Source organism: Tasmannia lanceolata, unplaced genomic scaffold (genome assembly GCF_043159265.1).
Source record: "Tasmannia lanceolata isolate RefF3 unplaced genomic scaffold, GAP_Taslan_0.1 ptg000037l, whole genome shotgun sequence".
NCBI lineage: Eukaryota > Viridiplantae > Streptophyta > Magnoliopsida > Canellales > Winteraceae > Tasmannia > Tasmannia lanceolata.
Window position 1 is genome coordinate 1,631,284 of NW_027518714.1, and position 27,264 is coordinate 1,658,547.

The following is a 27,264-nucleotide window of genomic DNA, read 5'->3' on the forward strand; positions in this document are numbered from 1 at the left end:
AGAGTCCATGTTGGAAGTGAGTCTTATCTGTTAGGAATCCATGTTAGATGGGTTTCGTAAGAGTCTTGATCATATGTTATTTTCTTCTTCTTTTAAAAGCTTGTAACTAGACATTTTAGAGAATAATGAGAAAAAAGGTATTTGCGGTCGTCTTTCTTAGAAGATTAGGAGGCCGGTTCCCCCTCGAAGTGGACCATTAATCCATCTTTTGATTGTTAATGCTTGTTTTGAGTTTAGAACGTAACAATCTCCCCCTCTACATGCACAATCTCGCCTCTCCGCGCGGAGGCAACGTGGGAACTACAAGATCTTCTCCGAGGGGATTTCACCATCCTTAGAGGTACATCGGGTTACCAAGCCCCAACTTATATACCACTTGTTGGGACCCGGGTAGAACTCACCCTTAAAAGCTAGTCATTAGAGGGAGAGTGCCCATTCCCTTATAACCCATCCACATCCATTTCACTATTCCGATCTAGGATAAATGCTTTTGTGTGGAACCCCCAACAATCCCCCCCTCCATGTGGAAGCAAAGCGGACAATCTCTCCCCTCCACGTGGCGGCAACGTGGGAACCACGAGATACTAGACTTGGGTTTCTGAGATCTTCCCCGAGGGACATTTTTGCTCTCGGAGGCAAACTAGGATTACCACGCCCTGAGCTCTGGTACCATTTGTAGGGAATTTAACTGGGTAGAACTCACCCCTAAAGCTACCCTTTAAAGACAAGAGTGACCGGAAATCGTCACCTTTCTGATCTCATAAACTTTGTGTGAACAACTCTGAATAATCTTCTCTCAAGCAAGTAAAGTGAGCACATGCGATGCACGTGAAATAATGCAAAGGAGAAAGCATCCAAGTTGGGAGGGTAATTTAGGAGTAAATGGTAATTTTGAGATCCAAAATACCAAAATTCGTGAGTTTGTAGGTCAAACTCAAATTATCAAAATACTCATGCAAACTCAAATGATCCCAGGCTGAGGCACGCATCTTCTTTTGAACTGGGTTTTCTACCCTTTTGTTTAATTATTCTTTAGAGCTTCAATTGACCTGATCAGTCATTGTAAAACCATGAAACCCCACCAGATTTTGAACTTATGTAGTGCTGGAAAAATGTATGAAGTTTTGAAATCGAAATTTCTATGCTAGACTAATCCACCCATAACTTCAGTTCTAAAATGTATTAATCTTTCCTTTTTCTTTAGGGGGTGGACTAGTGAGGCTGCTCAACTTGAACGGACCTTTGTTGTTGGATAAAATATTAACAAAATTGGTGAACAACTACATGGTAATTTCAAGATAAATTTATCCAAGCAGGATAGCAAATCCAAGGAACAACTTATCCAAGGATTTTCTATCCCCGTGCCGAACAGCTGATCCCATAATTCCAGGTTGAGACTTTGCACTCACCATGTAAACACCATGAACTGCAGGAATCACTCAATAGCCAAAGAAACCCCAAAACAAGAAAGCCACGGTGGAAAGTAATCCTACAAACATATGCTCTCAAAGAAGGGCATCCTCCCTGATACACCTACATTGTTCATGATTCATGCCCCTGATTTTTATCCATATAAAACGATAATAGAAGAAAGTATAAGATAAAACTAAGATGTATAGATTGGCTGATCAAAAATCAATTAATACAGTTTGGCCTATATGGCATATATACGATACTAACTGTTAACCAAAACTGGCATCGCAAACACACAGTAGAAACTAGAAATATCCTATCAAAACATTTACCCTCTATACACAGTAAAAGAACAGGAGCCACCACGAACAGTTTTCACGAAGGACATGGTCCATATAGGTAGAAAGTCCCCACAACTTCTTCAGCCTCTAGACCAGCAAAGCTCACTGCAAAGAATTCAAGCTCAGCTAAGCAATGAAAAGATTAAACCACTACAAAAATATGTTAATGACGATTATTTCAGAAGTAATACCTAAAGTTATTTCGCAAAGAAAGAACATATTTGGCGATCAGGTGCCCCGTTAATGCGCCAAGCCTAAACATAAATCAACAGAGAAAAGTAGCAGACTACCAAATGAAAAACAATATCATGCTGGTTGTTAGATGTTTCATACAGCAGTGGCGTCATAATGTTTTTTTTTTTAATGGTAGTGGTGTCATAATGTTGATGAAGACATCAGGCACACCACACAGGCATGCACTGTGACACTGTGTGGTGAAATAAAACTACCAAATGAAAAAAAAAAAAAAACAATACGACGCTTTGCTTATTGACTAATTACTGAGAATATGAGCCTTATTTATTGGGAAAAAATGGATAAATATCCAGTGCACTAGTCATTCGGTTATTAAATGGTGAAATTGAAAATTGTTGATGAGCGTAATTTAGAACATGCTTAATTTTGGAAAATATGTGGAACAACTAATTCTCTAAAAAAAGGTTTGGTAAATAATAAAATATTAGAAATTCAGCAGTTAAAAAGACATGCACATAATCAGAAGCCAGAAAATTCTGAAAGAGTGGTGGCTAGTTTAGCACACATGTAGCTAAAAAAAGTTTCTTCCCCTAAGAATTTCAGGCGATTTAGAAGTAGTAATAGCAGAGAATTGTATCTGAAAGCCAAAGGGAACTTTAGAGCCATAGGAATAAATTAGGCTCTGTGAATCATGGTTTAAAATTTCGATTTCGGTACCGGTTTCGGACCCTGAAATTTTGAAATTTCGGTCGAAATCTGGTACAAAACCCAAATTCAATATTAAATTTCGGCTGAAATTACTGAAATTTCGGTCGAAATTTTGGTGAAATATTAAATTAATATTAAAAAAAAAACTGATTTTTTGGGTCAAATTTCGGAAAAACCGAAATTTCGGCCGAAATAAATGACCGTTTCCGTTTTGGGTGATTTCGGTGTCGGTATGTGAATAGAAGCATTGGGCAACCCACTTTAAAGTCCGGAGTGGACTGAACTGGTCAACCAACTTGTGATTTATGCATCAGTTTTTCTTTAACATGTATAGAATTTATGATATTTTTCAGTTGAGTTTTAAATAAGAAAATTCAATTGGATGTGATTATTTTTTTATTTTTTTTGGGATTGCTGGGGCAGACGGTCCTTACAGAAATTAATATATCGATGAAATGCACCAGATCATGAGTTTTAGATTTAATAAAAGAAGGGAAAGACACAATCGTTAGGCAGTGGCAAAGGTCTAATAAGTAGTAACACACACGATCATTGCAGATGTAATTTAATACATTTTACGAAATAAATGCCAAAAACAAAATTTTGTGGGCATTCAAACATGATTTCCATAAGTTGATCCTAGCCCTCTGATCTATATATAGAGGGTTAGGATCAATCCTCTAACATACAGATCGGAGGGTTAGGATCAACCCGTGGAAATGATTTTTGGGGCACAACGTACCTATTTAGGCTGTGGCCCATCTAATGGACGGTTTGGATCATCCTATGGTGCGAGCCATACCGTACTTTTAAGTTTGAATAAAGTAAGGAGTGCCCTCATCAAAAATCAAAACACAGTAGTGCTGATAACATTTCCCTTTATTTAATATCAAGGGATACGATGGTCCGATTAGTTTGAATTTTGCAGTTGGAGCTATCCACACCAGGGTTCTCTAGTGACCGCTTCCAATCTTGACTTGCATATAAATGGACGGTGTAGATATAGTTTCTCGGATGGACCCCCGGCTCGTCTCGTCACATCGCGTCTTAGTTCAGCTATTGTTTTTCTTCCTTTTAATTTTAGTTACAGAGAACAGTCAAACCATTCCAGAAAATTCGCCCCGGTTTCAGAATTTTGAAAGGGAAGAGAAAGGAAAGATGGAGAGAGATGGAGGAGGGGCGAAAGTTTGTTGGCTAATTGAAAAAGCCACAAATTCGACAGCACAGGAAGTGGACCCACGCCTTCTCAAAGCCATCAAATCCACCGTTCGATCGTCCGACGTTGAGATCCGTGTCGCCGTCCAAACCCTAATGGAGAAGATGAAAACAAACCACTCCCAGGTATTCATCTCATGTGAAGAATAGTTTTTTGTTTTTTGTTTTAGATTTCTCTTCTTTAATTGATGGCGGAATACCTTCCTGGTACTGTTTTTGAGGCTTAATTGTTTGTGGTGTTGTGAAACCTACAAAGGCCTGAGCCCATAATTTTCTGTTTCACACGTTGTTTTATTCTACCAAAACTTGATCCTTTATCCTATTTGGTTTAACATCCTCTTTTTCGTTGCCATCCCAACGATATAACAGTAACCTCTTGTGATTGCACTAGTCAAATCATGCCCAAATCTTGAAAAGCAATTGTTCGAGATTCGATACTACTCGCCTTTCAATTGTGTTGTGAGGACAATCCAAAGTCTTGGCAGATCTTCTTTTCAATTCAATAAGGTCATGTATAGATACCCACAAGATTTAGATTTGGATTTCTCGATTTGGAACTGGGATCCTTTGATTTCCAAATCAGCTACAACAGTGAAAAAAATAAAAATAAAAATAAATAAATCTGATTTTCAAATCTTTTCTGAGAGACATTATTTGGAAATCCATATTTGTGGCAGTTACCTTCACCCTCGCTGCTCCTCGACCTTGCTATAGCAACAGCAAGACGTCCCTCCCTCCCTCCCTCCCCCCATTTCTCGTACAACATGTGAGCATGAGGATGATTGATGTATTCTGTATGCAAAACTCAAATCCGAATACAAATACAAAAACATGAGGTATCCAAACGTGGCCTAATAGTAGTTCATATTTCTTAAAGGAACAATTACCAAGGGGGGACAAAAAATAGGCAGAATTGTCAACAAGGCCCATGCTTTTCAGAAATTATCAATGAGGGACAGAAGAGGTCTTGTCAGTAAAACTTGGACGAAAATGCCATTCGGCACTTACAACATGTTCTCATCTTGTTTTTTACTTCTTCCCTCCTTTTTTACTTTTCCATTTTTCCTTTTTGATTTTTGTACCCAACCAGTCATCTTCCTCCTTGCTCAGCCACCATTGTGGCTAGCAAGTCTTGAAAATTTGAATGTTGAGCTCTTACCATCTATCACTCTGTATCTAGGTTTTTTTTTCTTTTTTTAGGGTTTTGCACTATTTTTCATTCCTCTGTTTCTGATTTATCTTGTTTAGGGTTTTAGCGGTTTGTATTTTAGGGTGTGTTTTGGAGATAATGCATGGATGGCTTCACTCACTTTTTGGAAGACAAGTAGTTGTATAAGAAAATTTTGATGTAATACATGAATGGATGGCTACACATTTTTTGAAATACTTAATTTTTTTTTGTAGTACACAAATTGGGATGTAATACATGAAGCACATTTAATGAAAACGACATCAATTTCTTTTGTTATTTCTATTATGAGCAAAATTGTAATGCCATTAGAAGAGTTGCTATAGGCAAGGGGTTTTGTAGCAGAAGGGGTTTATCAACTCTCTGGAAGGGGGTTTATCAACTCTCAAAAGTAGGGTTACCAATTTCTGAATGGGCTTATCAAGTCCTTGAAAATTGGCCGAGGATAGCAGAGTTTTGAAAGGGGTTTTCAAGTCTCTGGGATTGGGGTTATTTAGTATAAAAAATGGGGTTACCAATTTCTGAATGGGGTTATCAAGTCCCTGAAAATTGGCCGAGGGTACTGGAGTTTTGGAAGGGGGTTTTCAAGTCTCTGGGATTAGGGTTATCTAGTATCAAAATGGGGTTACCAATTTTCGATTGGGCTTACCAAGTCCCTGAAAATTGGCGGAGGGTACTGGAGTTTTGGAAGGGGGTTTTCAAGTCTCTGGGATTGGGGTTATCTAGTATCAAAATGGGGTTACCAATTTCCGATTGGGCTTATCAAGTCCCTGAAAATTGGCCGAGGGCACTGGAGTTTTGGAAGGGGGTTTTCAAGTCTCTGGGATTGGGGTTATCTAGTATCAAAATGGGGTTACCAATTTCCGATTGGGCTTATCAAGTCCCTTAAAATTGGCCGAGGGTACTTGAGTTTTGGAAGGTTTTCAAATCTCTGGGATCGGGGTTATCTAGTATCAAAATGGGGTTACCAATATCCGAATGGGTTTATCAAGTCCCTGAAAATTGGCCGAGGGTATTGGAGTTTTGGAAGCGGGTTTTCAAGTCTTAGGGATTGGGGTTATCTAGTATCAAAATGGGGTTACCAATTTACGAATGGGCTTATCAAGTCCCTTAAATTGGCCGAGGGTACTGGAGTTTTGGAAGGGGGTTTTCAAGTCTCTGGGATTGGGGTTATCTAGTATCAAAATGGGGTTACCAATTTCCGAATGGGCTTATCAAGTCCCTTATGAACACGTTTTTACTTCCTGTTTTTTTCACTCGTTCATTTTCATCGTTTTTTTTTTCTACTCTACAATTCATCTTCCTCATCCGCCATTGAAAGGGAGGAGAAATGGAAAACCCTTAAACAAATGAAAAACAAAACCTAGATATAGAGAGATGGATGGGAATGAACTCACGTTTCAAGTTTTCGAGCTTTCTCGCCTCCAATGGTGGCTAAACGATGAAGAAGATGACTGGTAGAGTAAAACAAACAAAGTTGAAAATGAAAAAGTAAAAAAAAGAGGGAAAGAAGAGAGAAGATGGAAAAGTGGAAAAGCAAAACGTGTTGCTTAAGAAAAGGGCATATTCGTCCACCTTTTACTGACAAGACCTCTTTTGTCTCTCGTTGATAATTTCAGAAAAGCCTGAGTCCTGTCGATAATTTCGCCTAATTTTTGTCCCCCATTGGTAATTGTTCCTTTCTTAAACAACTTCTATTCCGTTCATGCCAAGATAGCCTTGCTCTCAGCAATTATTCGAATGAGGGGTATTTGGGGCTTGATCAGGTCAATTGGTCAAGTCATCCCATCTGATCTGGGAAAATTATGCTTGTTGTTCATAGTGATTTATGGTATTAGTTACCGAAAACATTCTAGTTGGGTGGGAAGCCAACTTTAGAAGCTAAATTCTTCTTGCTTCCCACATGCTCAATTAAGAGTACCTTCCTATTTGGGTGATTATTTTTTCTAAAAGGTTGTTTTCTCCTTTTGATAACTCTGAAGGGTCGGTCTTCTATTGCGCAGGGGTTAAGAAAATTTTTACATCGAGTTTAGTTCCCCTACCTTCTTTCTTACTTGCCCCCCCTGGCCTGGTTCCTTAACTAGCTCCTTCCTGTAACTAGATCGGCTTACCACAGGGAGATGAAGGATTGTGTTTAAACTTTCAAAACAATACATCTAAAACTTGAAAAATCATCTTAAGTTTCAAATAAAATTTATGTGGATCTTTTTTCCAAAAACATTACATTAAATCTACATGAATAAAACATGTAAAACTATAAATTCCTAAAACTTGTCTTTCTAATCACCTGCGAAGTCTTCTTTACTACTTGTAGCCTCTAATCTACATTAACTCCTCCCTAACCTATTATAACCCCCTTTTTCTCTAGATGCTTCATGTTTGCTTCTGGTGAGGCTTCTTACATGCTTCATGTTGACTTTCGATGATGCTTCAAATATGTTTCATCTGTACTTTCTTTGGAGGTTTTCACTTTGCGCATTTTCTCATTTCTAGACCCCTCACTTCCTGCTTGCATGTCCTGCTTCCCACTCTGGTAACTATGCTATGGAATCTTCTCGAATCTAAACCCTATAATAATAAGTTGTATTACTAATTAACTTGCATAGTTTGTCAACATTCCATTGCCACTCTAGTCAAAGTCAAAATTTAGTCTCTAACCTGGGGTCAATCATCATCACTAGATGCTTGCTCTACCACCATTGTTTTGTTGGCGAGTGTAGATGATCCTTCATGAGATACGAATATACAAGCACAATATGACAGTAAATGGGATTGTTTGAGCATGACTCCAAGGGGATTAAGTTGCTAACATAGTGTCAGAAGTAGATATTCAGGTAAGCATTTGGACACTTAGCAACTCCCAATCTCTCCCCCAAAAGTATCAGCATACCAAAAGTAGCAGCATATTCCGTTGTAGGGTGGCCAGATCGCAAAGAAAAAAGACTCATCGAGACAAGTAGAAGGTCGAAAAGCATGTATGTGAAGTTGCTTTAGCTTAAAGAAAACCCTGAAGGAGAACTGAGTACAAGGCATGTTGGAAGGAGTTATTTATCACCTTTAAAATGTGTTTGCATCTCAAACTGAATCATCTAAGTTCAGTTGCTAGGATTTTTCCATTATCTTTTTTTTTTTTAACCCACTCTCATAAGTGCAACAAACAAAATTGGGAAATGATATTTGCACCTTCAATATTGGACATGCCACCTGATTTTGTTTGTCTTTTATTTCTATGACTGGCTGAGCACCCGCAACCATTTCTTTCCCAAAAAGAAAAGGACAAAGTGTCCGATGCAAACCATTCCAAGGTCTGGGCAAGCGGAAGGGAAACCTAATCATCCTACACCATATATGTTGGCTCTCCTTTGGCGGCCAACCTATACACCATGACTATGACTGTGGTGGCCATTACTCGTACCAGTGGCTCTGCTTTGGCCCTCTTCCTCTCCAAGGTCTAAGCAAGCGTCTGGGAAGGAAAACCGATCTATCCTACACCATATAGGCTGGTTGGATCGTTAGACCGATCACCGAGTCTATCCATTGATAGTTCCAAGTCATCGATGCCGTCCACAACATCAAATAGCTTGAATATGGCATATCTGAGCGAATCCCGTGTAATGAAATGCCTAAGCAAGGCAATATTAAAGGAAAAACAATGTAGTAGCTGTTTCACCATGCAAGCCTCAGCCCAAACCCTCATCTAATCCGACCAAACCCCATCCTAATCTATAACATTTTCTAATGGTCATTATTGATTTCCACCCAGGTGTCTTATCCCATCAAATAAGATTAGCTGAAATACCAGAAAAGTAGAAAGAAGAGATTTTTGGAACCATAGATTGATGAAAGCAAAACCAGAAATGAAAGTGTCAGATGTTATAGTATGATGATTATCAAATATCACATATGGTTGTATTCAAACGTTTGAAGCTGAATGAGGCAACTTTTCTTATTTTGCTTTCCAACAGTGCTCACAGAATCTGTTTGGAGTTACAGAGGGAGTTGTTATAGCATCATGTTGGATGTGAATCTCCTGCCACCATCTGTGAAAGCTTGAGGACAAGCAAAGGATGGATTCGGTTGAGGGATGAACTGTTGGAGTTGCAGAGCTGCAGTATATTTTTTACTTTTTCGGGGAAATCTTTTGGACAAAAGGAGTTACTGGATGGCACACCTACTACGTGCTCTAGTCAATCCTTCAATGAAGAGGACAAAAAAAAAAAAATAGAAGGATGGGTGGCCAATGTAAGGGTGGAAATATCATGTTCTGAGTGATCTTAATATGTATTAGTCATCTCTAGGGGAATACAATTACATAAGATGTAGTTAATAACATTGCAGATTGATATTAGTTTTTTTCTGGGTTACAAAAATACTTTATTTTGTCTTTAGGACAGTTGCTTGTTTGGAATTTAGTTACTTATTTTAGGACTAAGTGTATAAAACAATGGTCTAGGGTAGAGCCGTTGGTTGTTGGAAGGGATGTCACAACAAAAAAATTAATGTAATATTTTTTAGCAGTACGCTTGAAGTGTAATGTATAGTACATGAAAAATTCTCAGCTCACGCATTAATGAATTTATTGTGCATGTTTCCAACAAGAACATGTCCTGTAAATATAATTTGCTATTCCATGCAACATACTATATTCTGCATGTGTAACAAAAAACATCACAATAAAAAAATACTCCATCCTATCAGGCCCTTAAGTCAGGAAAGATTTGTAATTTCTTTTGTTATTCAAGTTCCTATCAATTGATAATCATTTCTTCCATTTGTCTGAATTTTGTGTGCTGTTTCTTTTTCATTCTTTTTTTATAATTGAACCATACTCTTTTTGATAGACTTGATCCCCCTAATAGGTTAAATAACAGTTCTGGTTGTTAATTTGATGGGTTTTTTTAATATAAATCTTATCTTGGAATTCTTTGCAGGTACGGTACCTGACTCTTCTTATAATCGACGAATTATTCATGCGTTCCAAACTTTTTCGGTCCCTCCTTGTTGTTAATTTCGATCAATTTTTGAGTTTAAGCATTGGTTTCAGAAGAAATCTGCCTCTTCCCCCTCCTCCCACCATTGCATCTATTTTGCGTTCAAAAAGCATGGAGTTATTGGAGAAATGGAATGCTTCATTTGGCATTCATTACAAACAGCTTAGGTTAGGTTTTGATTACTTGAAGAATACCCTTAGATTCCAATTTCCTAATCTGTTAGAGAACACATCTCGACTACAACAAGAGAGAAGAGAGAGAGAAATGAGGTCAAATGAGATTTTACTGAGTAAGTTCGAAACTTTAAGGGAAGTTTTTTCTTCAATCAAAAGTGAAATACAGACGACGGTGGATGAAATAGGAGAATGCTTAGACATTGTTCGCGTTAAAGAAGACGGGTTAATGGAAACTGACACTATTGAAGATAAGGCTGAAGAATATAGTACTTCCGTCTTGCACCAGATCCGTCTTGCTTCACTGAAAGAGGGGGAAAATGTTTATGAAAACGGTGATAACAAAGCAGTTTTTGATGTATTAAGGGAATTGTATAAGCTTTTAGTATCAAAGCATTTGCCATCGGTACAAGAATGGGTATCGGTTCTGGTGAGGGTTGATCTGGCAGACAACACGTTTAGGGATTCTGTGTTAAAAGAGTTCATTGATATCCGCAATAATATTCTCTCAGTGAAGAAGGGTTGCGACCAATTGGGTTCTCTTCATACCACTGGAGAGGAGGATCTGTGGGAGGAGTGTAAGATAGAAGTGCGTGGCAATAACCACCATAGTGAAAACTTTGCCTCTACTTCAACCACTAACATGGACAAAGATGCAGCTCCTGACCACAGTAAAGAGTCAAAGGGCAAAGCATTGATTACTGAAGAAAACGGTTCAAATTCAATGTCTGAAAACAGTTCAAATTCAATGTCTCCAAGGAGACAGCTTTTGGCTGAAGCTCCAGTTATGACATGGGGCTCTTTCTTGGATAATTGGGGTTCAAGCCGCGATGTTTTGGCTAACCAAAGGGGATTGGAGCTTGAAGGTCATTGGGGTAGAGTGGACTATGATGCAGTTATTCCGGCAGAAAAAATTGCAGAGCTTAATGTTCAGGCAACTGTATATAAGGAACCACATATTGAGATCCAACCATGCCTTGCTCCTTTGAGCAAAGGTGGACTTTGTCAAAGAAGGGATATAAGAATATGCCCATTTCATGGCCCCATTGTACCTCGTGATGCGGGGGGAAATCCGATCAATCCAGTGTCATTACCAACTGATAAAGTTTCAGAAGAGTCATCATTTACTCAAAGAATGGATTTTGTTGATGGTGAGAAATCTCTTGATTTAGGGAATACAATAGCTGAGCACCTAGCAAAACAGGCAGTGAAGAATGTACAGGAGAGAGACAAAGAAGAAAAGAAGAAGAGACAAAATGAGAGGCAGATTTTGAAGCGTGCAAAGCTTGCGAAGGTTCGTGAGCACAATGAAGAAGTTCTGCGGGAAGCTGCACTCGCATCAACTTCGCAAACAGCCGCCATTGGAGAAGAAATAGCAATGAATGACCAAAACAGATCTGTAATTACAGGGAAGAAACAGACACTGGCGTCCATGCTGCGGAAGAAAGTGACAACAAAGGATAGGTTAGCACAAAGGCTTTTAAACACCCGTGTAACGGATGGTGCAACTAAACAGCTGAGACAAGGGGAGGAAGCGAATTACAGAGAAGCTTATCCTAATCAGTGGTAGATGATGGAGCTCGTAAAATTCAAATCGCTTGTGGAGGCTATCGTTGCATTAAGAAAGGAAGAGTTTGAAGTTCCAAACCTATTTAGAAGAAGGAAAGGCAGAAAACCGAATAATGTTATAGGCGGGTTTTCTTTCTTACAAAGCTGTACTGTACAATGTTGATTGAGCTACAATGTAGGCAATTTTGTTTTGCTGAACAGGATGAAGTTGGGATTTTCATCGTCTTGTCAGATTATATCTGAAGATCCATGATGCCTTGAGGAAGATTCATTCAACCTACATCACACTCTCTACCTCCTCTTGCCCAAGCACTTTCCTGAGTAAGATCTAAGGATCCATTTTTCTTGCAACTGTGTGCTTCATTTTAAACTTTAAAAATTCCTGAACAATTCAAGAATTCTCTTACTGTCTGAATTAAAACCCAAATTCGATGAACAACTCGTCAATTTCTCATATTTTATTTGTAAATCTCGTAAGAAATTCGATTTGTTTTTGACATTGTAGTGGAATCTGAGAATTCACATCCTAATCTATCAAACGCATTCACTTCAAGGTGTCGTATGAAGTCTTCAAAGTTCTAACCAGTAATAATCCAACGGCTGTAAAAAATGCCTGACTCCTAATCCATATGAAATGGCTGCATCATGGCTCTTCTCCCACCGTACATTGTCATTCGTGTTTGACAATTGAGATATTTGATCCGGTAGGCCACACAATGTGTACGACGTAGATAAGTTTAAGTTGTGGGCCCATTGAAACTCATCTGGGCAAGCATGGCCCACTGCCACCATTGATTTGGACACTGACTATGAGTCTAATAGCTCATCGAATGATCCTAACCCTTGATCCAAAGGCGTATGAACCCCTTGATAAGATCTCTATCTGTATTTTTTTTAAAAACAGTAGGGCCCACATTATTCGATGAACCCAAACAATTCATTTGTTGGACGTCATCTCCATTGGATGATCCTAACCCTCCGATATGTAAGTGGCCTATAATGTGCAATCCCTCTATAGAACGGAGGGTTAGGATCACCAAATGGAGATGAATTTTTGTGGTACATTGGAGCCCAATAATGTGGGCCATGTTGTATTTTTCCTTAAAATACATGCTTATATAAGAAGGTAAATGATATATTCGCCCCCATTTTCTTCATTGGACCACACCTCAGCGTAAAAGGCAGTCATAAATTAAATAAACTAGAGAGGGCTGGCCGAGGAAAGAAAAGGAGGCAAATCTAGCAAAAGTAAAAGAATCGTGTCTTGTTCTAATTTACCATTCTGCATACAGTGATACAGAAGACGTTTTCTCAACCCCCACATTCAGTCATTCACCCCTAATACCGCACGTAATGTGCAGACTCACAAGTTTATATTTTCGTAATTTCCGATAACATCTAGGGGATTATCGTCTTTTTCCGAATGTGTAAAAAATACGAAGCTCAATCCAAATCAGTAAAAACTTCTCTTATCTCTGTTTTTTCTCCTCTTCTCGTCTAATAACAATCCCCAATTCCACGCCTCTGATTCTTTAAAACCCACGATTTTTCTCAGTCAAATCGCCATACCCTTTTCATTTCACGGCTTCCATGCATCCAAATTAAGTGCTTTTTCTAAACTTTTTTCTCTCCTTTTCACGGCACAAAATAGAACCATGAGTGCTGCTCTGAGATCATCAAAATCAACTGCAAGAACACTTTATCAATCAGGGTATTGTGTCTTAAATCACATCCACGTAGGCAGAGTATCAGATATACATAGCAAATACAAAAGAAGATGGGATGATTTTTGTACCAGAACGCCTTATTATTCCACTCCCTACAAATTGATTTCTCTACAAGGGGATTTGGTGGATAAAAGTAGTGGGAATTCAGAGGATTTGAATAAGATTGAAAGGGTACCGAAAATTGATAAGGGGAGAGATAGGGTTTCTGGGTATTTTTTGGAGTATTTTAGGTCTTATGGAGATCCTCCTGAGGTATGGCAACAGCCAAGTGATGGAATTTCGATCCATTTGGCGACCGCGCCGAGCCCACCTTATCCTCCGGGCCTGAAATTGGTTCGCGGGGGCGGTGGGAGTTCGGGTTCTGGAGGTGGGTTTGGTTTGAAAGAGGGTTTTTGGGGAGGTTCTAATTTGGGTAGCAGTTTTCCTACCCCAAAGGAGATCTGCAAAGGGCTAGACAAGTTTGTAATTGGGCAGGAGCGCGCGAAGAAGGTAATATGGCGTTTTAAATTGCTATTGTTTTCTTGTTTTAATTGAATTCAGATTTAGTCATTTTGTTTGATTCATATCCAATCGTTTTGAACATAATTTCTTAGTTCTGCTTGTTATCTGTTATTGTTCTTTGATTAGAGGCCAATCATGTGGCCTATAATTGGTGAACCAAGGCTATGTAGGCACTTTACTTTCTTACCCAATTCCTTAATTTTTCCCTTATTATGAATTTTTGTTATTACTAAGATTTTTTTTTAAAAAGTAGATTTTTTATGTCACTTATTTGTTTTTGCTAGTTATTTCAACATGTAAGACTTATGGAAATGATCATATTTTTTCTTTGTCAATTGTTTGATGGTTATTGTTTAACTTGTCAATGTGATGATGTGTTGTAATTGTTTATTTGTCCTGTTCACTAACAAATATGCCCTACAATTCCAGCTTGTAGATGAAGTTAATTATGCCATTGTATGCTAAGAAGTTAGCCCTCACTTTCATCTCTGTTTACCTCGATTGAAATTTGGTTATATATCCTGGCAAAGTGGGAGTTGTTTGGATTAATGGTTTTTGTTTTCCTTTTTCTGGTAATCCGTAAGTGGCAAAATATAATAACCATACGAAGAATTGTTGCTGGTGACCAAGTTGTCCTCTTCTCTAGCTCCATAGTGGTTTACATGCATCAGCTGGTTTTCATGCCTTCTAGTTTCAGTTTCCATTTTTCTTTTAATATATGCTTCCTTAAACCAACTTATCGTATGTTCTTCTTGCTCAGGGTTCTTGACTTTATAATCCTATAAGTTGTTACTTAAAACTTATATAACCCCACTTCGTGCATCCAGGTGCTCTCTGTGGCAGTGTACAATCATTACAAAAGGATCTTTCACGAGTCTATACAAACAAGGTTCGGTTCATTGCTTCAGTTTTAATATTGTATTCTTTGGTTTAAGTCTGTTTTGCAGTTTCTTTTACCTGGGCCCCTTCAATTGTAGTGTTTGATGCTTTTTGTTTCCAACTAAAGGTCATAAAAGGCAACAATTATATTATGATATCTGTTCTTAACACTGGTATCCACAATGTGAATCCTAGGTCTGCAGAAGATTCTGGTGATGTTGAACCTGATACGACCGACAGTAATGAAGTGGAGCTTGAGAAAAGTAACGTTCTACTAATGGGCCCAACAGGCTCAGGTATTTGATTCCTCTGTTCTAATTTTGGAAGCTGATATCCCTAGCAAATCCCTATATCTATATCTATATATTTTATGGTTCTTGCTGTACAGGGCTGAACATGCACTCTATTTCCAGTCAGAGTGTGACCGTATTATGGAACTCATAATACGAAAAAAATTCACCTTGCTTGGAAAGATGATGTTTTCCAATTCTTGTTGTGCATAGAAGCACCTCCACATGTATTCTCATTAATAATAATATGCTTCATATGTCATTCTTAGACGTATAATGACATATATGCTTGTTGGTTTATGCTTGTGCTGTTTGGGTTACCGATCTCATTTATGCACTTGTAACATTGCTCCAAGGACAGGGAAGACATTACTTGCAAAAACCTTGGCACGGTTTGTGAATGTTCCATTTGTTATTGCAGATGCAACAACACTGACTCAGGCAAGTTCAGTTCTATTTAAATATTTTCGGAATTCTAAAGTTGAAGTTTAGAAGTTGTTCTCTTTGTATTTAAAATGATTTTTTCCGTTTAGGTTTCCCATACAAAGAAAAACTTTTTTTTTGTAATTTTAAGATATACCATACGCAAACATTACATTCCATTGCTTGTATTTGCTCCAAGTTCCTTGGCTTGCTGAACAATGAAAAAATATTGCCATGTGCAGGCAGGATATGTAGGGGAAGATGTGGAGTCCATATTATACAAGCTTCTTACGGTAATTTCAGGCCTATCTTTCATGGAATATATTATTTTCTGCCGCCTTCTTTCTTCTTTTGTTTACGGATACTTTTTCATTTACTATTTTGAGTATCCCCAATGAAAATAGTCAGAAGTTTCGCATAGAATTTTTTATTGCACATCCAAACTGGCCATTAGATTTATATATTTAGTTAATATTTGTGAGCCTGCTGTGGTTGGTGACATGCCAAACACCACTAGCAATGCCATGTAAAATGGCCAGTCTCCGTTTTACCTAGACTCAAGTTAATAGACCATCAAATATCATCTTGTGAGATGTATTTATACCTCTTGGTTTTACAAGCTAGAGTTCTGGACATGAAAACAATTTTGGAATTTAGATTAGCAGGGGCGTTGCTAATCCTGGTTTCTGCTTCTCAGGTTGCTGACTTTAACGTGGCTGCTGCCCAGCAGGGAATTGTATACATTGATGAAGTTGATAAGATTACTAAAAAGGTCTCTCAGAAACCTTCTGGTCAAGAAATAGTTGCTAATTTATGACGCTTCTTCTTTGTAATACTACATCCTTTTCTTTGTCTTTGCAGGCCGAGAGCCTTAACATCAGCAGAGATGTATCAGGGGAGGGTGTTCAACAGGCACTACTAAAAATGCTGGAAGGAACAGTGAGTGCATGCACACGGATTTCAGATTATTTATGTCATGCTTTCAAACTTTTGGCTCTATGCATTCTGATAGGTAGCTGTCGGGAAATAATATCCGCACTCCCTTGTTTTGATAATGGCAGTCTACATATTTTAACCACTTTTCTGATTGACTGTTCAGTGCATCTTGGATACTGTAATTTATAACAGCCTCTGAAAGCTAATAAGAAAAGTTTAAATTAAAGAGTGGAGTGTCATTATTGAGAGAAGGGACTGCTGATGCCAGTTCCTGTTGCTGTAACTCTTGTGTTTACCTGTCTACCTGAAGCCTTCTTTCTTACTGCTAGTGTTTATTGAATTACTAATGGATCTAGACCTCTAAAATGGAAATATTACAAATCACATGGCTATAGCTTCTTTTAAACAATTTTACAATGCTGTTGGAAATCTCGATTGGATTGGGTGATAACGAGGCTTTTGAATACTTGGTTGGATTGGGTAAAGTAGGAACATTGCAGTATGCAGTGATCTATATTGGCATTTCCTGCCTGGAAGAGACGGTATATGGTGATATTTGGTGCTTCTTGATCCAGTTTTGCGTAAGTTGGTGTTTTATGAGTTTTGTTCCTGATTCTAGATAGGCTAAACCTTTTAGACCAGCTCTTTTCATTGTGCATTTTGTAAATAAGAAAGTAATTATCATTTAAAATGAGTTTAACAGTTGGACCAGAAGAGGCATACCCTGGGTCACAGTGGCCATCCTGGATCAAAGTGAAACGTTTTCCCTTTATTGGAAGGGTGAAACAAAGACAAATACATAGGTCACTTTCTTTTCATAAGCCCAGCCAAATGCTGATGGTTGATCCTAACAAATTCTGAGATTTTCCAAATTCTTTTAGGGGCCGTTTGGATACGCAGATTTTAGAATCCATGCTTAAGTTTGAAAACAGTGTAAAATAGGGTTCACTATCAAGCTGTTGTATGCTGTCCTGAGTCCTGACAGAGTTTCTCATACCCAATAAATTGTAGAGATTCACTCTATCCTCAGGCCCAACTCAAGCAAAGAAAATGGAACTCTTAGATCTTGGATTTTAAGTAAGAAATCCAGGTTATAGAAATCTCTCCCCCTTCAGATTTCTAAAACCTGGAAACATGGAACGATCTCCTCCTCTCTTGCTGTCGGAAAGAAGGGCAAGAAATCAGAAAATGGCGGCTGGTCTCTTTCTTCTTTCATCTTCCATCTACAATTTTGAGGAAATCCAAGATTCTAAAACCAGTGTATCCAAACGGCCCTTTAGCGTTAGGAAATATCATCAGTAACAGAATTCAAAGTCCTAGTTGTCTTTGATTGCATGCCCATTCTGGTCATTATTTAGCAGTCTTATTTTCCTATATGCAAGTAAGAGATCCCATTTATTTTTTAGAGATAGCTTCTAATTCTTGGAAACACATTAGTGAGTATTCATTATCTGTTTGTGCACTCTGATAATGCAAACTGGACACTTAGCGGCATGGCCTGTGTTTATTTTCTTCAGCTTGCTCTTTCTATCAATTCTGAATCCCTCGAGCAGCTTTCGTCTTCTTATGGAAATTTCTCGTAATTTTTGTATATGCTTCTCGTATCCAAATTGGCCCCTTTTGATTTTAATTTCATTTATCCAAATAGCCATTACTTCCGTAAATAGAAAAAGTCCTCCCTGAATTTTTTTGGAAGCCTTTATTTCCATGGTGAGGGTCTATCTATCTGTCCATCATCAATCTTATGCTCAATAAAACTGTTTAATGGGTTTATCCTTCTGTATGTGGCCTTTCACAACCACAAGCACAATCCCCAAATATAGGCCAGAATTCCTTGCTACACAACTTCTCCAGTATGAACTCATTTTTTTATGTGAGTATTGTGATTTCTTATACAACCCCAAGCCATTTAGATTTAAGCTGAGTACCAGAGAACCATTTTTTGGAACACACAATTCTATTAGTTATATTTTCTCTATTGAGTCTCATTGTGATGTGAGGAATTTCAAGAACACAGTAGAAAATTGATACTCCATGCCAAAAACAGATCAAAGCAATAGAAGGGGCGAGGCGTACAAATAAGGCTGTATCGCATAACAAAGCCACGCTTTCAAAGACTCACAAAAAAAAATCATCAACATAATCATCGATAAAAAGAGGTCTTACACCTTTATATTAGAGCCTCTAACGCCTAAATTATCTTGTAAGCAACCTAAACTTCCTATTCTGATCTAGAGAAAACTTCCAGAGATGCCCTAAATTCACTTTCATAAGCCTTTTTGGCATTAAAATAGGAAGACACATCCCCAAATCCACTATTTACGTTTTCCTTGAGATGCCCCCCACCAAAACCAACTTTAAATCCTGTAAAGTCACCGAAATTCTCTTAAAATTATAATAATATACATTGCCAAGCCTAGACAAAAACCTAAAGGACCCCTAAAACTTAATTGAGAAAGAAGAACATGACCCAACTTTAGTTGTCAATTTTGTTTTGGTGACCTTTTCGTTTTCTATTGGCTTGGAACATTTCAGTGTTTCATTTTGGAAAAAGCACTACAAAATTTGGGGAAAAAAATAAAAAATATAGAAAAAATACAAGGTCATGCAATATTTGATGCTCTAGCGTGTTCCTCTTCACAAACTTTATGTGCTCGAATGTACTCTAATTCCTTTTGCATCCTGTCACATTACAAGTTTGACTAAGTATTCAAATTGCAAAGCTTCGCAGTTTTGGGACGTCATTATTAAATTGTAACAATTATGCAGCTGTAATTATAATGTTCTCTATCAGCAATACCCTACCAAAATTTCAAATCAAATGAACTTGAAGCCTTAACATTAACAACTTTACTTGGACTTAGCTTGCGTTGGATTCAGATTACCATAGCCATGCTAAAGTCACATGATATTTCATGATACTCCTCACTCCTCAGCCTGAGCACTGTTTTCTACTGACATACTGTATATTCGTGTCTAGTACCAAACTGCCAAAGACATCCACTAAGCCTTTGGTGACCTCTGTATGCCTGGAGAAGGTAGGACTAGAAAAGTAAGGCAGGTTATGGAAGTAAGTCATTGTATGAAGGAGACTTTGAAACTGCTCTTCCCATTTTTTATCAATAACTCTCAAGACGGCATTTATTCCAACTTTTAATTCTTCAAAATTTTCCTTACAGCTTCAGGTTTGTCTTGGTGATCTAACTAGCAAAGAACTCTGACAAAAGGCTCACTAATGCTCAAAATCAAGAGGCATTTGTTTGTCCCACTCCTTTTCTTGCTCCACTTATTATTTTTCCGAGCCTTTTGTTTCTTTAATGTTCCAAACGCTTCTCCATTTGCCACTAAATCACCAGGAAAACTTGCCCGAGGTTCTTAGGGCCAAATAGAAAATGTCTTTTTTGCTTTGTCCCCAAAATTTTCACACCATATCTCAAGAATGGGGGTGTTCCGACTGGAATTTCCGGCCAGAAAGTTTCGATCAGGACATTGTTCAAGATTCCATTCTGAGTCAGAATATTTCGACAATTCCATCCAGAACAGAATGGAATTGACAACTAAGGACCCAACTTAAAGCCCACCTAACTACTATTAAACATAATCTAAAGTTACAATAAATCACCTTAAATAAGAAAAATCAAACCACTGAAATTTTAGACCTAAGGAAACCCTATATACCACTATTATCTTCAGTTCATGTTTGCAGAAGCGTCTATTAACTCGTACTCAGAAAGAACTCTCTAAGGTAAAATTGAGTTGAATCGGTCATGACACTGATTGACGCGACAAGTTATTTATTGACTTGAGTGAGTCAATGTAGTTTTCATTAATTCGGTAGGGCCAAGACCAAGTCAACTGGGACGGGTTGATGATTGAATCAGGGAGTTTAAACATTTGGTTCAAGGACCTACGGTTTAGCACTACATCATATTGTCAACCTGCAATCCCTTCTATATTCTGTTCCCAGTGAAACTAGAAAATTCTTAACTGGATATTGAAACTAATAAACCGGGAAAATCATTCACATCACATAAAAACAGCTCCTAATTCACACAGTTCAAATGTCTCTGATTAACGCCCACTTTTTGTTGTGGGTCCAGCGAAAAACCCAACACTTTTACTATTTTGAAAAGTTTTAACATATTGATTGGGTTTAGGGATTTTTTTATTGGGATGTTTCGAGAGCTTTTAAGATTGTCTTATTTTCATTATTATTTCTTAGTGCAGGGTCCCTAACGTAGGACTATTATTTTCATTGCAGTGTTGTGCTTACTACAGTAGAAAGTTTTTCATGGTTTACCACATTGGACAGAATTATATATGCTCAAGATAGGAAACATAATGCTAGTACTGTTGGTTAATATGTACTGTTGTTTCCTGACTTATTATACCCATTAATTTATTTGCATGTCTATATACATCTATGGAATTGCTTTCATGGCATCATTGATGTTTCAAGTTTTCAATGGCATAGGAAATTTAGATGCAGAACATTTTCATATTCTTTATTTCCATTTTTTCACTATTTTGAAATTTGATCATGATTCGATCCAGGTCGTCAATGTCCCAGAGAAGGGAGCTCGTAAGCATCCACGAGGCGACAACATTCAGGTATTTTTACAATAACGAACAGGGGACAGGTCAACAGTGTCCACTTCTTAAGATTGATAAAAGGGCAATATAAATTGTTTTACAAACTATTTTAACTTGTAACTGCAGGTATCTTCATTCATAAACTTTTCCACTGCATGAATGTATCTGCATATGTAGTTTACCTAGGCGCGTAGTCTTACACATCTGATAGGATTGATCCTGAAACACCGGCTTCCAAATTCTAATTAAACACAAAAAATGCCAGTTCCTTAGGCCCTGTTCGTTTGAGATTATGACAACCGATGGTGAGCCCCCAAACTGATTATTGGACTCAAATTACATTAATTTTGTGTTCAGTATTTGGTTTGGGGAGTCACCATCGTTTATCATAATCTCAAACGAACAGGGCATTAATATTGTGCAAGGGGGTCTCACAGAGTATGCCTGATAATTTGCAACTTAGATTTGGGAAATGATAAATGCGCCCCTTTTCATCGCTTGGGACACCCAGCTACATTGTACGTGGCAATCAAGTCACTTCATTCCTTAAATGTGAAGTACATCGGCCCCTTTGCAGTCATAGATACACTGTAGCTGGGTGTCCAAGTAATGAAAAGGGACGCATTGATCATTTCCCTTAGATTTTTGTCAGAATGCTAGATTTTTCATGGCTATGCATTATTTTTGCTAAAAATTGTTTAAAACAATAGAGTTGCGTGCCTGTAGGATAATTGGTACTCTATATGTGTTGAGTTTGGGATCAGCAGGGCCACACCATATAGGTAGCTTTTCATTCTGTAGGCTGTTTTTTAATGGCTTCATTCTGTAGGCTGTGAAACTAACCTTAATGGCTTGTTCCAAACCACATTTAGTTTATTTATGGTCGGTTCTATAGGTTTTTCAGTTTACAACTTAATGGTTTTCCCACTGAAATTGACTGAGAACTGCCTAAATTAGCTTGTCCGTTCGCTAAGTCAGTTTGCAGTTCATGGGGGTTTCAGGAAAGTTGGTAAATATGTTCTAACAACTTGGTTTCAATATTAGGAACAAGAACCGGAAGGGAAAAAACGGCCATTCAAGCATGTGAAAAAAATTGAATACAGCGATTTTTAGAATGATAGTGAGGACATGTACTAATAGAATTTTCGCTAACATGTATGGTCTTCCAATGAGCCAAAGAAATGCATGTCTGGGATTAGACTATCAGGCTTTCGTGTTATTGACAATATATAAGATCAGATTCTTATCTTTATGATGTCTACACTTTTGCAGATTGATACAAAAGATATCCTCTTCATATGCGGAGGTGCCTTTATTGACCTAGAAAAAACGATCTCTGAAAGGTTGTATGGTTATATGAAAATGCCAATCATATGATTGTACGCAGTACATTGCTTCAGTGGAGCTTTTAGGGACTAAAATGTTTGTCTGTACCAGGCGCCAAGATTCTTCTATTGGGTTTGGAGCTCCAGTACGTGCCAACATGAGGACTGGTGGTCTGACAAATGCTGTTGTGACATCAAATTTACTAGAATCTGTAGGTGCAAAACATAATGTTCTGGCAGCTAGCAGCTTAAATCCTTATTGAAATGTCCTAGTTTCATTATTCCAGACAAAATGGCATTTATATTCATTCCATTTGAGAAATTATTGCTTTACAGGCCGAAAGTGGTGATCTTATTGCCTACGGTTTGATACCAGAATTTGTTGGACGATTCCCAGTAATTGTTAGTTTGTCTGCTCTCACTGAGGACCAACTTGTTGAGGTAGTTCCTTGGACAGGCTCTATATCAGAATGCCATTTTTTTTTTCAATTTCATATTATTTGGATTTTAGCTAGGTAACTGTTTTACCATTAAAAAAAAAGGGGCCAAGTAACTGTGTAAGTTTTCCCAGAGCCTAACGATGAAATTGACTGTTCTTTATGATTTGTTTTCCTCATGTCATGTCCATCTAAGAACTGTGTTTACAACATCGCTTTGTAGGTTCTTACGGAGCCCAGAAATGCCTTGGGAAAACAATACAAAAAGATGTTTCAAATGAATAATGTAAGTTTTCGTTCTCAAAAGTCAATACCTCTTCATATTGTGTTCAAATTCATGAGATCTGTGTTACAGGTTGCTTTGTACATTGCAGCCAGTAGCTTACCTGGATAGTATTTTAGTTGTACTTAATTTAATCCTTTTGTTTCCCAGGTAAAGCTGCATTTCACAGTTAATGCTTTGAGACTAATTGCAAGAAAAGCGATGGTTAAAAATACCGGAGCCCGAGGCTTACGATCCATGTTGGAGAATATTTTGATGGAAGCAATGTATGAGGTGTGTAGTCCCTCTGGTTTCCTAGGTTTACACCCACCCACCCACACCTATCCATGCAATGGATCTGCATTTGTTGGATTGGCTTACACATGGTTTAAAATCTGGAATAGGACAAGGCTGAATTGACAGGATCTACTCAGCAAGTTATTGACCTTGATTTTTGTTGTGATATTTATATTTTATATAGATATACATGCACACACGCTATCGTCCTGATGCAACCATGAACGGAATATTACGCTGTCATATATAGTATTTGGTATGCTATATGATTATAAAATGCTTATTGTCTTTGCTGAGTTTACTTGTTTACTGCTTGAATTAGTTGATATTGATCCAAGTTACAAACTCAATAAGGTCCTCTTTGCATGCATACCTATGATCTTACCCAAGTAGAATATTATATATTTTCTCCCAAAGATTATTGCATGAATTTTCATAGCCTCGTTGTCCCACATTAGTTGATATGCTAAAAAGGAGATGTGATATATAAGGTTTGTAAACTTTCCATTTCTATATCACCAATTTGTCCTGTAGGTCAGCTAATTGGGAATCTGGGGTTTGTTTTATCAGTTTTATTGGCACATGCATCTTTTCCAATACAGCAAAACTTCTTATCTCCCTTCCTTTGCAGATTCCAGACACTAGAACAGGAGACAATAGGATAGATGCTGTCGTGGTTGATGAGGAGGCTATCGGATCTGTAGAGGCACGTGGGTGTGGAGCTAAAATTCTACATGGTGATGGTGCATTGGAACAGTACCTTTCACAACACAGTTTGAAGGATCCAGTGGTACGTATTAGTAACTCACGTCTTACATTGCACTTATTTCTCTTCTTAGAGTTAACTGGAGCCTTATGATTTCTCTTTATTCCATGTTATAGTGCTATTTCTTCGTTCATAGCAACCAATATAATCAGTGGATTATTTCGCTGATTTGTAGTGTGAATCACCATGGTCCCCAAAACTTGCTTCTTTTAGGTCCAGTTCATGTAGTTCAGTCATTAAAATGACCTTATAATCCATGTGGTGGTAGTGGTAGTCGTAGTGGTGTTTATTTTTATGCTGCTAGCTCTTCTTCCATAGATTAGGGGAAATGCAAGTGCTAACTTGATCTTTGTTATTATTCATATGGATCGCATGGCATAGTTTTCATCAGTCGACTCCATTTTTCGTGCCACTTTCTGAACCCTTTCTGGAGGTCACACAAGTTGCTTTTCTCCGTGCATGCATTGTTGTTAAGTTACCGAGTCTCAGATTGAGTCCGAGCATTGGGCCTTTGCTTTAGTCACAAAGATTGCCAGTTTTTTCAGTTTAGTATCAAAGAATTGAAAATTGAAAAACTGAAACAACTTAAGTGATTTCCTTCTTATATTCTTGTAGTATTGCTTCAAAAGTGAAAATTGTGAGTTCACTATAAGTTCTAAGCATGGTTTAAAATTTCGGTTTCGGTAACCGTTTCGGACCCCACCGAAAACTGAAATTTTGGCGAAATTTCAATTTCGGTCCGAAATTTGGTAATTTGGTTCAAAATTTCGGACCGGACTAAAATTCCGAAATTTCGGCCGAAATTTTGTAACACTTTAAAAATAAATAAATAATGGCATTTAATCGAAATTTCATACCGAAATTCGGTAAATGGCGAAAAATGAAATTTCGGTAAATTTCGGTTTCGGTCCCCCCCGAAATCCGAAATTTCGGAGTTCGGTCGAAATTTAAAACCATGGTTCTAAGTTGAAAAGGGGGTCAACCACATTTCAGTGGCTAGAAACTAGGAAGAAAATGATTTAACCTCTGAGAGGTAGTTTTTTGGAGAAAGGCATAGGCAAAAATATTGTTTGAGTGAAGCATATGAGCTGCCAGCTGATATACACTACTTTTTCTATTATTTTTAGATTCTGAAACATTAAAGATAACAAATGAAATGCAACAATAAAAACTAAAATAGGGAATAATGCACAAAATGTCCAAGATGGATGTGATAATCAGAGGAGATGAAAAATTGGATGTTATCAAGGTTATTAATAGAAGTTGCACAAAATAATAATAAATGAAGGGAAATTTGGGATCATACAGCCAACATCTCTCCAAGAGCCTCTTCTTTTGCTAGGCAATTAGTGGTACTATATATTGTGTCATATTTGCCTAGAATTTCCTGCAGAGGATTTTGACTATGGGATGCTCGATAATGTTTCTCACCCCCTCTTTTTATAGTTTCCGAGCTAGGCAATGCATAAGCATAAGGTGAAGGGCATGTTTGGCAGCCTTGAAAAAAATATTCCATGTAATATTAGTTGGGTTGGTTGTGAATCATGTGATACATGATTGTGTTCAATCCTTTTTTATGAAATGATTGTGTTTAAGCCATTTACTCTAGACTTTTTGAAAAACTATGCAAGGTATTAAACCATGCTCTTGTCTTGTGTTGCAGACTACCCCTGAAGAGTCCGAGGGAGAACCAGAGGTGGAACCTGAGCTTCCTTCTATATTAGCCAGCATGTAACCTTCTGGCTGACCGTGAAACAAGTCATTGCCTTGTAAATAAGTTGGTTATATGTAATTTTATCTCTAATTCTTGCATGTTCTTTAGCCCAATTTTAAAACTTCCTTCATCATATTTGAATGGAACCCTGGTTTAAAATTATTAGCAAACTGTACGATGAAGAAGGCTTGTAGGACCTGGCTCCTTGGTTGAAATGGATGCTAAATGTATATAGTCATAACAAGAGCTAGGTCAAGCAAGATGTTTGGGCTGTTTAAGACTGAAAAGAATTCCCTTGTGATTTAGTTTTTGGGCTATTCTAATGCAGTTGGTTCCGGTAGTTTCATGTTATAAAGAACCAGGACTCCTGTTTATAATTCAGTCGTTGAAAAGGAAATTTACAATGAGGCTATTGGCCATCCAATCATCCCATGGCCCTACTTGCCAATAGCCCAAAATTCTTCAGATTCTCTATCTGCCCCATTCTTCAAATTCTTCAGATTCCAGTCCTCCTTACAAAATACGCATGCAAAGGCATTAGAATCATGGTTTTAAATTTCGACCGAAATCCGAAATTTCGGAGGAGACCGACACCGAAATCATTTGAATAAGGAAGACTCTTTTGGGAAATAACCGGCTGGCATGATCCTGATATTTGCAGGATTGATATATTTGGTAGTTGAAGGCTGGCACTTCGATAATAATTTTTTTCTTTATCGAAGGCATATTTGGCAATAATTTAACAAAAGTTGAAGGAATAGTTGGGCCCTCTTTACACGAGCCCCTCCCCCTCCCCCTTCTCAGCTACTCTTTTATAGTTGGGCCCACGAATATTTCATGGTTGCCAACACATGTGACTTGTATGATTAGCGTGATTTTTTAACCTCTGGAGATGAAAGCAAATGTTTTTTAAAAATGGAGTGTTCATATCAATGAAAGGTGGGGCACATCTTGTCCCAATTAACATGCTCCACTGAATGGACGATTCAGATTTCATGTACATATATACTATTCAATTAGTGTTAGGGGTACCTTCACTTTGCCCGTGGTACCGCGAACCATGCCTTCATGCTCCTTAAATATACCCTTCTTATAGGATTCAGGGGCCAATAAATTTCTGAAACACAAATGACGAAAATGGCCCCGACCCTTTTAAAAATTATCAAAATTCTCCTATTCTCAGCGTTATCGCAAGACAGACTTTTATCATGCTTGGTCTGGTCTCGGACTCTTTCCGTGGTGGACTTTGATCGGTCCACGTGGTGGTGTGTGCATGGTGATACTTTTGTTATGCTCGAACGATCCTAACCGTCCATTTGC

The 27,264-nt window shown here is 37.9% G+C and overlaps 1 protein-coding gene across 1 annotated transcript; it reads left to right on the forward strand.

Annotated features, from left to right (window-relative positions):
- The first annotated feature begins 3,737 nt into the window (after window positions 1-3,737).
- Window positions 3,738-26,284, forward strand: LOC143860250 (uncharacterized). Its single transcript, XM_077370818.1, has 18 exons — window positions 3,738-3,998; window positions 9,993-11,791; window positions 13,087-13,144; window positions 13,255-14,010; window positions 14,850-14,911; window positions 15,097-15,197; window positions 15,553-15,636; window positions 15,861-15,907; window positions 16,312-16,386; window positions 16,476-16,553; window positions 21,105-21,161; window positions 22,416-22,486; window positions 22,581-22,680; window positions 22,805-22,909; window positions 23,129-23,191; window positions 23,339-23,461; window positions 24,096-24,254; window positions 25,894-26,284. Exons 1-18 carry the CDS (start codon window positions 3,816-3,818, stop codon window positions 25,963-25,965), a joined length of 3,993 nt encoding a protein of 1,330 aa, XP_077226933.1. The 5' UTR covers window positions 3,738-3,815; the 3' UTR covers window positions 25,966-26,284.
- Window positions 26,285-27,264: the final 980 nt, after the last annotated feature.

Coding starts and splice junctions, on each gene's coding strand:
- LOC143860250 (XM_077370818.1), top strand. CDS start 3,816: ATGGAGAGAGATGGAGGAGGGGCGAAAGTTTGTTGGCTAATTGAAAAA. Junction 3,999..9,992: donor TGAAAACAAACCACTCCCAG/GTATTCATCTCA, acceptor AATTCTTTGCAG/GTACGGTACCTGACTCTTCT. Junction 21,162..22,415: donor CACGAGGCGACAACATTCAG/GTATTTTTACAA, acceptor ACACTTTTGCAG/ATTGATACAAAAGATATCCT.